This window comes from Parambassis ranga, chromosome 14 (assembly GCF_900634625.1).
Source record: "Parambassis ranga chromosome 14, fParRan2.1, whole genome shotgun sequence".
In the NCBI taxonomy this organism is placed as follows: Eukaryota; Metazoa; Chordata; class Actinopteri; family Ambassidae; genus Parambassis; species Parambassis ranga.
In genome coordinates this window covers 5,634,055-5,647,254 of record NC_041034.1, presented here as the reverse complement: position 1 = coordinate 5,647,254, position 13,200 = coordinate 5,634,055, and the positions used below count along the sequence as shown (strand labels likewise).

The 13,200-nt window shown below is 41.8% G+C and overlaps 1 protein-coding gene across 7 annotated transcripts in view; it reads left to right on the top strand.

Moving 5' to 3' along the window:
- tcf7 (transcription factor 7) overlaps positions 1-13,200 on the top strand; it is a 48,838-nt gene that overhangs the window by 20,046 nt on the left and 15,592 nt on the right. For all 7 annotated transcript variants that reach the window (XM_028420807.1, XM_028420800.1, XM_028420806.1 and 4 more), the window contains exon 4: positions 10,042-10,168. In XM_028420807.1, coding sequence (XP_028276608.1) covers positions 10,042-10,168 — 127 coding nt within the window. The remainder of the gene's footprint in view (positions 1-10,041; positions 10,169-13,200) is intronic.

Here is a 13,200-nt window from a genome sequence, read left to right as displayed (position 1 = left end):
GCAGAGCGGCTGAAACCGGAGTCTTCTAACACTCGATTTATGTTTTTTTATTTGAGGCATTGAAAAGCTCAATAAAAAGCCTTTAAAATTCTTTGGATGGAGTTTGTTGGAGCACCAGATTTGCCGTTTGGCCTGGTCACATGATCAGGAAGAGCTTGTCTTCTGATCCAGCCAGAGTGCCCAGATTGATGATAATAAAAACATTTACTTTGACAACGCGTGACTAAAAGCAGCCACGCCTTTGCCCAGTTTATTCGGTGTTTTAACTCCACATCCATCTTGCCCTTTACATCATCTCTACTTCGTCCCCTTCACACAATACTAAGTAGGGCGTCAGAGGTCGGGACTTTTTGCGGCCGGCGGTTGAAGCGGTGTTTTAGTTGTCACGATTACATTGCATTGTGCCTCATCTTGTTTCCTCGCTGTTGCCTGCTGTGTACAAAGACAGAGAGAGAGGACAACCAGCCCAGCAGGGGGGCAGCAAGGGGAAGAGGGGTACAGTAGAGAAGGGAGGGAGAGGGGAGGATGCTGGGAAGGTGGAGCCCACTGCACATCCAGAGGAATCACTCCAGCCACTGGGGTAAAAAGGAATTAATCAGACAGAATAAATTAAAAACAACATGAAAGGAGAAGGGGAGAGAACTCCTTTCTGCCACAGCTATCAACTTATCATCAACTCCATCCTTTCTTATAACCACTTCCTTGTCTCTTTTGTTCTTCGCTGTATTAGAAGAGAAGAAAATAGCTTAAAACACCAATTACTGTCTCGTGTTTGGGTCCTGACCAGGTCAAAGGTTGCCATTTTGAACCCCCGCTGTCCCTTCAGGATGAAGAATAGTGTCTGCGTGCACAGAAATGTTTAGAGTCGGCCTTCAGCTCCTCATCAGCGCTGATTGATAGCCGCTTCTCAAAGTGTTTGTTGCGACGACTGTAATCTTTGGAGAAAGATGGCTCTTTAAATGGACTGCTTGATCTCGCTGAGAGACGATGAAAGGAGGCTGCTGATTGGACGGCAGCCTCAGGGAGGAGGGGGGGGGGGTCTAGTGCCATTTACACTGAAATTAGTGTGTAAATGCAGGGGGGGGGGGGGGTCACAGTTTTTTTTCTTAAAACCACATCAATTGAGATTTTATAAATATAATAAAAATTTGTGCAAAACTCCTGACTTTTTTTTTTAAAAAAAGCAGCTGTCCTTTCATATTTATCAGAGTGAACGTGTGCATGCAAATAAATAAAGAAATACCCAGAAAACATTTTTGTTTGGGTTCTGCGATGTTAAGGCCATTCATCACACTCTGCCCTCCCGGTTATTTCTTTCTTTGCACAGCCTTTCAATGCTTCCACAGCACAAACAGGCAGGGATGAGATAATTTTGATACAAACATCAAAGCAGCGGATCAGACAGAAAGGAAAACGTGCACGTGAAAGTGAACCGCTGACCCACGGGGCAGGAAGGCATGTAAGCTGATTGAGCTGTCTGCTTCCCTAAAACTTGATTCAACAACAGTTCAGAGAAGAACATGTGGAGTCAGCCATGTATGACTGCCTCACCAACGCCCTGCTCATCATCATCACACAGAAGAGACACACAAGTAGATAAACATTTGCAGCCATAAGGTAGCATACCTGAATAAATTAACTTAACTTTCTTCACCTCTGGCTATTGTCTGTAACAGGAATGTGCACAGGTAGCATTGACTTCTTGGTCAAATAGACCATGTGTGTGTGTGTGTGTGTGTGTTCATCTATCCATGTAAACTGGACACCTTGCTTATATTTCTTTTCTTTTTTCAGTGCTTTTTTTGCAATTTTAGACACAATTTCCAGCTGTTTCTGTAAAAGCAGCACAAAAAATGGACTGCTGCAACCAAATAATGGTCTGTATAAGTCCTGGTGACATTTGAGACATTGGCACAGGCACTAATTTCAGTGCAAAATGGTGCCATTTAGTCACAATGTTTCTAAAGCCTGCAGCTACACTTGATTATTAATCTTTTTCAAATCAACACATCCATCTTTAAACAAGGTTCGAGAGCCAAAATCTGTATTTGTAAATATCTCATATTGTCCAAAACCCTAAGATAAATTCAAATCTTCTATATTGTTTCTTCATCGAATTATTTACTCTTAAATCAGTGTGATTTCAGATAAATGCGTCAATATTGGGACTTTTCTTTGTGAATAACCGTTTCCTTTTATCAAAAAACAAAGATGAAAAAGGAAGGAAGCAGTATTTATTAGCGTCTCTGCTGCTCTGTGCATTCATCCAAGAACAAGAAAAAAAAGTACTTTCACTCTGACCTGCGTCGCTCTGTGTCGCTCTTTGTTGTGGTACTGGGTGGTCATATTTGTGTAATAAATATATACTTGCTCACAGGAAATGCGTCAGTGCAGGGTTTTTTTTTTTTTAATGTGCACCGGCATTTCCCATTCGGGCACATGGTTTGGTATTTAGGCTGATTTTGGTGAGTGAAAGCTGTGCGAGGTAGCCATAGAGGAAAGGTTTCACAATGACTGAGAGATAGACGTGCTCAGTCATCTCAGCAGGAGACCGCATAACCTGCGGACGGGATCGCAATCGCTCTGGGGATCTTTGAGAGAAAGAGAAGAAGAAAAAAACCAAAGCTGGCATTTCCTCCCTTCAGTACAGTAGGCAGACAGAGATCCACCAAAAGGTCACTTGTGTGTTTTTTTTTTTCACGTCTTGATGATTGGGTAAGATTTCATCCCAGACCACAGCCACCAGATAAATCAGGTCAGATAAACACAGTCATCCGAGTGTGACATTTTGCACTGGCAATAAACTGAGAATAAATGCAGACGCCTTTTCCGCCATGGTCACCATGAGTGCCTTTACAATGTTCTTATCAAACCACTACTTTTTTTTTTTTTTTTTTTTTTTTTTACTTCTGCTAACCGGACTCCCACAAGACAGACAAATATGGTTGTGGCCTGAAGTAGTCGTAACATGTATTGTTCGAGTAAACCAAACCCTGCAGGAAGTGTGTCTCAAAGAGGATTTATGCCCTGTGCGGTCGCCTCGTTTCCTGCTGACTCCATGTGTCAATATTTTTGTTGCTAACGATTGCCCAACTCTCACAAACAAGCTGTTAATTGTGGAGCGATCTGATGGAAATAAACAAGTACACCATTAATTAGCTTTCTTCAGGACCAATCATTAGAGGTCAGAGAGAGTTGCCTGCAAGTCTGTCTCTGTCCACTCATTAAGAGAGTGATAACTCATCTTTGAATGCCATCGCGCTGGTTGGGTCTGATTTTTTGTTTCCACCCTGTTATATTCATGGCCTGCAGCCAGCAGCTGCAGAGCGTCAGCTCTCATGGAGAGGATTTCTCATCACATCCAGCCTGAGCTGAGGATGAGGAGTCAGATAAAGTGTATAGGTGAATCTCTCGGACACTCTCGGCCACTATTATCATTTCTTCATTTGATGTATCTGTAAATGGAAAGACAAAGGCTGTCCTGTGCATACATAACACAGGTGCATGACACAATAGTTGGCAGCTAACATCCAGATGTTCTGTAGCTTCCTCAAACCAGATGGAAAAGTTCTTGCTGTGTAATGATGGATAAACAAAAAGCTGCAGATTTTACCCATGTAGGCTTAAAACAGGGGAGAAACATGTCCATAATAATGTGTCCATGGGTGCTAACCTAAAGGACTCATTTAAATCAGGATATGAACTGATGATGCCCAAGACACAGCCCAGATGTTACCTGGTGTTTGTCATCATATGAGAAACGAGAAAACTTCAGTAACATGTTTCAATACCAGTAGTGACCTGAACTTTGGTAAAATTAGGAGAAGTGGGAATAAAAGTTGCGGTTAAATAAAAACAATAGTTCCACGTTCGAAAGAGGATGTGAGTCGTCAGTGATGGTCAGACTGACTTTTCCTAACCTGATACATCATCACTTTCCTCCTCCAAAGCACTCAGTAGAGCACGAATTCATCAGAAAACTGAGTGGAATCCTCATTTGGGTGTAGTATGCATAGTAATACAGTATGTACACACACACACACACACATAAGCATTTCTGTCTCTTGGTTACAGGCCGTGGTTACTGATTCATCATGGCCACGGCCCAGATGTTCCAGTGGTGTGTGGCAGCAGTGGACGATGGTGTGTGTTTGTGTGTGTACTTGCATGCACACAGCTGGGCGTGTCCTTGCATACATGCATTCATGCATGTATATGAGCATTTGTGTGCGTGTGTGTGTGTGTGTGTAATTGGGGAGTGGGCGGGCTTGTTGAGGGGGGTGTTTGGTCCTTTTTTAAACATAGCTGTGTTGTTATGGTTGCCTGAGCTTTGATGTTGCCCAAACCTCCAACTAAGAGGCTCTCATTTTCGGCTCCTTATTCTGGAGAAGGCAATGACTTCCAGATTGGGGGGCCTACTTGCTGCTGGGGTGGGACGGGCTGTGGGGGGTCGAGGGGCAGAGCAGGTCAACATGATGCGACGCCGCAGACCCGGGTTGCGCATATGGAAATCGGCCGGCTTGTTTGCAGAATTTAGACATCTTCTGTGTGTGTTGCTTCCAAAAATCCACTCATTTTTTTTTTTACTAACATTTAAAAAAAGGACATAAAAATCAATTTTTTTATGTCTGTTCTCTATCAGTGTTCTGTATTTTTGCCTCCTCTGCAGGCAGAACTGAAGAAGATGTTATCTTTTGGCATGTTCACCCTCAGAAATCAAATGAAGCCTGTTCCTCTCACAGACAGAAACCTTTTTCTTTTTATAAAATCATATTATTCATCGCAGTCCTTTCTTAGTCATACGGGACAGTTTCAGAATTGTTAAACCAAATGCCAACCACTTCAGGTATTTCATACAGCTGTGTGTTAACCCTTTATATATACATTAACGTCCCTGTTGGGAGTCGATAAAATCAGATAAAGGGGAATCTAATAGAGACTAATCTAATATCAGGCTGATCTTGGGCAGCACTTTCCATGGGATCAAAGGACTTCTCAGGTCTCATGTGAGGAGAGATGCCACCTCATAACTCCCCTTGTTGTTTTTTTTCTCTTTCGTTTTTGGTTTGAACTTTCTCTCTGCACGCAGGTGTGGGGAATTTTAGCACATGCTTACCCATAAAGTCATGAGTTATTACATGTATATATTCTTTGTGTGCATGTTAAGTCTTTTATCCTCCTTGCACCACCAATCATACCCAAGCATATCTTCAAAAATAATACTATAGCTATAAGCACAGCTTCGGCCAAGCAAAATCATGTCAGAGGGGATGATGGGGAGTGTTAGAGTCCAGTGTGTTTGCAGTATACACAGGAAATGATTATCGACAGTACCTGCAAGAGGGACGAGTACCACCATCCTACACGTCTAGACACTAAAGAGCTGATCCAGGTGATCTAGTAGTGACAGAGTTTTACGAAAGACAAGAAGTATAAAAACGTCTAAACAAGCTTCTTTGTGATCAAAGTTAGCTGATCAATCTGTCTCTTTTAGTCTTACACATGAATTATAAACTGTTTTCATTTGTATATTATTAAGTGCTATCTTGATTCATGTAATCACAATCCTGACATCACTGTGCTCAGATCTCTTTGTGATTGTCCTCCTTCCTGCTGACCAGTTTGATTGCAGCCACTTGAAAGAACTACAGAGAGCAAAGGTGAATCAGCCATTAATTCCCAGAGACCATCTATACCTTTTTTAATCTCTTCCATGTCAGGAGGAGGGGAGAGGGGGTATGATTGAGAAAGAAAGGAGTGTTTTTAATGTGGCATCTCCATGAAATGTGAGATTAAAGACATTAGACTCAAAAGCACTCTGAGGGGGGGGGGGGCACTTTAATTTCCGGATGTGCAAATAAGAGACGGATCTACTTGGCGCATCGTCTGAAAACTAAAGAATATATTAGAGGTGTTTTATCAGCATATGGTCCTCTGAAAGAAGTGTGTGTGTGTGTGTTCTGTGCACACTTGTGTATGTGAAATGCATACGAGTGTGTGTGTGTGTGTGTGTGTGTGTGTGTGTGTGTGTGTGTGTGTGTGTGTAAGGGTCAAGGTGGAGGGCTGTCATTACAAACAAGTGATGTCTGAGATCCCATTAACTCTTGTATTCAGCAGCAGATTTCTGTTCAAATAGAGTGGAGATAAAAGGCAGCAACAATATGCTGATAAATCAAAGGCCTTTCATGAGACTACACAGACGCTGAGAGCTACATTTACGATTTCCTGACGCACTTTAAAAGGTGTTGATATCTAATTGTAATTTTTAAAAGTAATCGCCTCTTTGAAGTAATTAAATCTTTGATGTAATCAACGAATAGAAGCTTTATTATTCGGGCTCTGGGTTCCTTAGATTCATGTAGAAAACCTGGTCCGCCAGCTTGACCTCAGCAACAGAGCAGGAACACAGTGTTTCTGGGCCCAAATGTCTCCAGGATATTGATAAAGGTGGACTAGCTGAGTGCCAGTTGTTTCACCATGGCTGACATTTTTCCTGTAAAAATGTGGAGGTTTGTTTGAAGGCTCTAGTGCAGGGATGGGATTCAGATTTAGATTCACATCTACGGGTCGGGGATGGACGACTGACAAGTTAAAAAGGCATAATTATCATTATCATTTAAGAACCTGATAGCAGAAGGAATCAAAGATTCTCTCAGAGAGAGAGTCTCTGCGTTTGCTCCAATGATCATGAAGATATCCACGTCTTATTATTATTTTCCAAAAGTGTCAGAATAGACATATAATGATCAGGGCTTGTGAGGTTGCAGTTAAAGTATAACAGTCAGATTATACAGGTTACTTTTTTAGAGTTTACCCTGAATAGGAGCTCATACAGAGATCATATCATGTCGCTGCGGTTCTCAACATGACCAAACTTGTTCTGATTTTAATAGTGGTTCCCTTTTTATGAGGTGAAACGTGCCGAGGTGGCAGCCATGTTGGTTTTGCTCACAATAAATAAGCAGTTCATACAAAAGAATATGCACAAAATCATCTTGACTTGAAAACACCTTAAACATGTACTTTGGACCTCAGTGCACAACACTATGCACACGTGAGGATTTAGAAGCATCTTTACAGTTTAATACAACAGCATCCTATGTAGGGTTTGTAGCCCCGCCCGCTTTCAGGTGTAGCCGCCTGCAGAGCCCCGTTCCCTGCTGAGTGAGCAGTTTTCCTGGTGACACAGATCCTCCATGTAAAAGGACGTTTTTTTTTGTTTCCTCCCTCTTCTGACAGAGCACATTTTGGCCTTGAGTCATAACCAGTGTTTCCTATAAACAGATGGGCCCTCATGCATGTTATTAGCCTATTTTTCTTTTAAAGAAATGAGTCACGTTCCAGTCGGACTCAGTTTAATCCCCTGTTTTTAATATTGATTTGCACCATGAATTTATTCTTATACCCTGGTGATTTATGTCAGCCTGCAAGGGTGGGTAACTTAACTCCTGTAAATTAAAGGGTGGGTGAACTTTTCCTTCATCTGTGTGTGGGTGTGTGTACCTGAACATATGTGTATGGTTTCTTTATTACCAAAAAAAAAAAAAAAAGCTGCAGGTTTCTGATTCAAGTGTTATTCTATCTTTTGTGTGTGCGTGTACATACATGTCTGTTGTCAGCAAAGGTAATTATGTGTAAGTTGTGTGTATGTGTGTGGTGGTGATAGGGGGTGGGGGGGATTTTTTAAACACAGAGGGGTTGATAATTATGGGTTAAATGAGTGCTCTCAGTCAGCCTCCCTGAGTGTGTGTAAAAAAAGGAAGGCACAGCGAAAAGCCACTTCAAGGCCAACTAATTACCCCGAGGAAGAGAGGAAACATAAATGGACGATTTTGCGGCTATAATGTTACAGCGAAATGGCTAAATCAACCTCAGCACGTGAAACGGAGCCACAGCTACTTCTGAAGTCTCGGCACAGATGTGTGTGTGTGTGTGTGTGTGTGTGCATACATACATGTGTGCAGAATGTGCGGAGAAGCACATGTCTGCACATGCACTGTATGTGAGCGTACAACACTTCACACTCTTGCTTGTAGTTTTGAATTTGCATTAACTCTGGTTTTGACTCTCACATTTTTAAAGCATAGATTTGAATATCTCATATCCTACAGACACACACACACACACACACACACACACACACACACACACACACACACACACACACACACACACGCACACTGAATTCTGATGCTGTTTTCTTACTCTTTTGGGATTTTCCCTGCAAAATGTCAGTGCTGCTGCTGAAAATGTAACACCACATCAACATCATCAGTAATAGTTTGTCCTATGATGCATTTCCTTATTGTTTTTATAATGTGTTACCATGGCAACCCATGTCAATCATCTTTGCATCTTCTTTAAATCTACAAAGCCTCTCCTTCATCTCTATCTGAGGGCTTTTTTTAATGATTTTTTATGAATCCTGGCACCACCTCCTTCTCCACCTTGCCTCCAACACAGCCTACCTGTTCCCCCCCTCCACACAAACACACACATGCACCTCCCATCCATTGGCTCTCCAGCACAGAGGCAGCGTGTTTTGTTTTCATGTGTCTCGACATTCAAAGCGGTTTAGTTAGAGTTTGATCTTAGCTCCACAGCCAGCCGTGTAGCATACACATGAGGATGCATTTCAGTGTGTGTGTGTGTTTGTTCAGTGAGTGTTTAAGATGCTGATGGATAGGAAAGGAGCTATGTGTGCGCGTGTTAATGTGTGTAGCGTGTGGAAGCTCTGCCTTTAAGTGATAAGGTATTCACTTTGTAACTCAGCAGGAGGCCGAGCAAGTAGCACCAGGTCTGCCCCTCTGTAGTGCTGATGTTACACACAGTCCACACACACACAGATGCAAATGCTGGTCCACACACACACATATTTGTCCATTTCAGTGTACAAAATAAAATCGCCTAAAAAACTATATAAATGAAAATCAGCATCTCTGCCAGACGTTCAAAGATATAACACACACATTCACACTCATATTTCTGCTCCCATAGAAATAATTACAGTGCCCACACACACACACCAGGGCCTGGTTCGAACGTATGCAGTGTAACTCCGGCCAAGCCTGCCTGCTTAGCTGCCTCTGAGTTTGCAAACTGCTGTAACATATCGTATGTTAGCCAGCATGCTGTGAGCATTAGCAATAACTGGATTTCACGTAAGTTATTGAAAGCCATTTGTAAACAGAAACATGAAAGCAAACAAGCTTGCACGCAGCCTCACTTGATCATCAAAGGCTTATCGATCAAATGGTCCTCCTCCTCCTCCTCCTCCTCCTCTCTGCTTCACTGCAAACCAATGAGAGAAAAGTACAGCCCATCTGTTTTGTTCCAAACCATGTTCAAAATGTCCAGTTCTCAGTGTGTGTGTGTGTGTGTGTGTGTGTCAGAGAGAGTCTCATATTTGCATCTTCTGTCAGGGATTCAGTTGAGAGAAGAAAAGATAAATCAGAGATTTTCCCAGATCTTTTCATGCTTGTGTCTGGATGGACCCAGCTTCTTTTGTAAGAAAATGAATGAAAGGAAATCGTGCATAATTGTGATGCTCTTTGATCTGCGGCCTTTGACTCAGTGAATGAACCTGAACTTTGACATCTTGAGACGTAGTCGCCAAACATTATTAGAAAATACAATAATGAAGAGTTTTTATTCTTCCTTTGCTACATCCGACCTCAGAAAAAGCTTCAAAAAAGCGAGATTTTTTTTTTAATCTCAAATGTTTGATTTTATTCTCACAAATTATGAATTTCTCTCTTAGACAATAATCCCAGTTTCTTAAAATACATTTATAATTTTTCATCTGGTACAGTCTGGACAGTATTACCGGTAACTTTTTTCTCGTTAATTGATTGATTTTCTACAAATTTTCTTGCAACATTAACCCTGTACATCACTTCTGTATTTTTTGTAAACCATAACATGCCATCAATACCTTTGATGTTAAACTAAATGTTTGTTTTCCTTGTGATAGTAGTCAATCTCATGCTGCATCATCATTATCAAAATTAATTTAATGTCGTTGTTTTGTGTCTCCAACAGTCTAACAAAGTGTCGGTGGTGCAACAATCTCACGGGATGCACCCGCTGACGTCTCTCCTGCCGTACAGCAACGACCACTTCAGTCCGAGTCCTCCACATCTGCCTACAGACATGAGCCAGAAGACAGGTAAGAACACACACACAAAACACACAGGTTGCACTGGTGTTGTAGGACACACACTTTCATCCATGCTTGGAAAAAAAGGGTAAACATCCAGACAGCTGATGAAATCCTGATCCACACACACACTGGGATTTGTTTGTTCTGTTGACACATTACTCATCACATCTACACAGATGCAAAACACACACACACACAAGCATTGTGTCATTTTAACAAGAAACACATGTAAAATGTCATATAACAAATACAGCATCCTCACATTTGTGTTCTTTCTCTCTTTCAAATACACACAAAATATTTCTTAAACTTCCCTCACACATGGACACACACGCAGACACACACAGGCACGCACACAGTGTGTGAAGTGGCAGCACCGGCTCCGTCAGCCTGCGGCAGTCCCACGGCTGCTCTGAAGTGGCCTAGTCTTCAGAAGGGACCGCCAGCCACACACACTCACACACAAAGATGGAAACAATTAGGGTGACAATCGCACCAACCATCGCAGCAGCGCACACACGGTTCTCCTTAGCAGGCACGGCTCATACAAACACACTCTGCGCTCTGTTTGGAGGTCACAAACAAACACACCCTGACATTTAAACACTGCGGGGAGACCTGAAAGGGTGGCGGTGTGGGTCGGTTCGCCTGTTCATGGTCTCCAGAGGATAATGGATGAACACACTGAAAGTCCTCAGAAGTATAGAGAGATGCAGAATGGTAGCTTCTGTCCTCCTGACAGACTCCCACTGCTTTATTTAAACAGGAGTGTCTTCACAACTATTATACTATTTATACTTATTCAAGCTCCTGTGAGGATGAACCACTTTAATTTAAGTGACTTCTGTTGTAATACAACCTGCAACATTATGCTTGTAAATGGGATTGTACACATCCAGATGTTTGCCCTAATCTCAATCCAAATTGTTTAATATGGATTATTTGACAGTGTAGACTCATAATCTATAATTTCCTAGCACATTTTAAGAATATTTAAGTTATTAAAATCATCTTTATAGACAATCAACATGTTTGTCCTTCTGCAGGATCTACACATAATCTGGTAATCCCAATCCTTCCTGCAGGATTGTTTTTATTTTGGTCCCTTAGTGCACAAATGTCATGAAACTTTAAGAAAGGGATTTTGTTTCTCTAGATTTACTGTCATTCCTGAGCTGAGGTTAACAGGACAGACGTCTTTCTTTTAGATTAGGACATGTCCACTTGTAATCCCACCACATGTAGTTTGAAACCTCGACCCTTCAACCAGCACTGGATAACTTAAAGTATATTTTAATGCAGAGAGCTTGAGAGAGGATAAAAACAAAGGGCGCGTGAGAGAAATAGAAAGCACACTTATGGTGGCGGATGAGTGATTGAGGGAGTGTGTGGAGAAATGAAAGTAAAACTAAAGTTTTATTTAGTAATAAATTGATGTAATTGGGCAGTTTCCTAGTAAAGTGTCTGAGCTACAGAGCAGAACAGTAACAACCAGAGTCTCATAATGAATTGGGTCCATGGGAGAGAACTGATCTTCAGCAACATGAGGGGTGATGAGAATAATGATTAATAGTGGAGGCTTGATGATTTAATACACTGTTAATGAGGTTTCAGCTCCTCAAGAGCTGTCCGACTGAGTTCTGAGTTCTTTGAAGGATTATGATGGAGATGATGATGACGTTTTGTCACAAAAACCGACAAAAATGTTGAGAGAAAGGAAAAAAAAGAGATCAACAAAAGCCTTTTTATGGCTCTGATTAGGTATTAGAGTCAGACTTCAGACCGTCTCCTGCCTGCTCCGCCTGGAAATCCCCCTTTTTCCTACAAACACACTCTTTTTGTCTGGTCTACACCGTGTGTGTGTATCCATAGCTGACGCTAGCGCAGTGACTCAGCCTGTAATGACAGACTGAGCCACCTGCTTCTAACACACACACACACACTCTGTAACACCTGGCTGCTGTATGTAACCTTCCTCACCTGAATTATGCCTATGTTGCCATGGAGTGCACACACACACTCGCACAAATCTCCTGACCTCACTCATATCCTTCGTCAGGTAGCCACAGGTATGCGTTACCTCATCAGTGTTGTCATTTGTCGGAGTTTCTGCACTCCTGCATCATTGACAGGATCAATATCTTATCGATCGATCAATCTTTCGATAGTTAAATTTCTTCTCAAGGTGACACTTCCTGTAATACTCCTTTTATTTTGCGTCTTGTTTACAATATCTTCTCTCACTTGAAGGAGTCAGTGCAGTCAGACATGTTAGTGGGCTGCAAACCTCCATAATCCCAGCTCTAATTTTAGCTGTACAGTTTGGTAATGTGGCAGCGGAGGTGCAGACTGTCAGATCTAAGCTCCGCTTTACGTCATCACCTCACACAGATACAGCAAGAGACTTAAAATTAGAGACTGACACTGACAATGACAGGAATGCAAGAATACCAGTTTCCAAGGTAACCAAAGAGCTGCTGTTTGTTTAATCTGTGTGTGTGTGTTTTTGTGCAACCACAGCAAAGTAAAAACTCCTATAACGGATCATTGAATTGCCCATAAATGAAATGATTATTATCATTATTAGAACAAATGAGAACATTGTGAGTGTGTAGCATCCTTTTTGCTGGGTTGTGTTCGTCATTATGTGACCCAGCTGGTGAGCCGGTCATCTGTCCACTCGACCATAACACCACATGTGACTCAAATGTGGACCTAGTCGACTGAGACACCTTTTTTTCCAGATATGACTGCTGGTTCGGACAATAGGTTATAAAACACAGTGGAAACGCAGATGTGAAACTGTCACGCTATCATATGTGGGATTAACACTTACTGTATGGTTTTTGTCTGTGTTTTTTGGAATTACTGTACATGTCAGCAGAAGAAGTGTGAGTGGTGCAGTGAGCTGCAGTCAGCATGCTTCACTCTAACTGAGCTCTACATCTCATAAAAATACAAGAGGTGCTATATTTTTATTGTTGTTAACAAATCAATTATCTAAATCCAGGATTATAACCCAGTGGGATTACTACTTG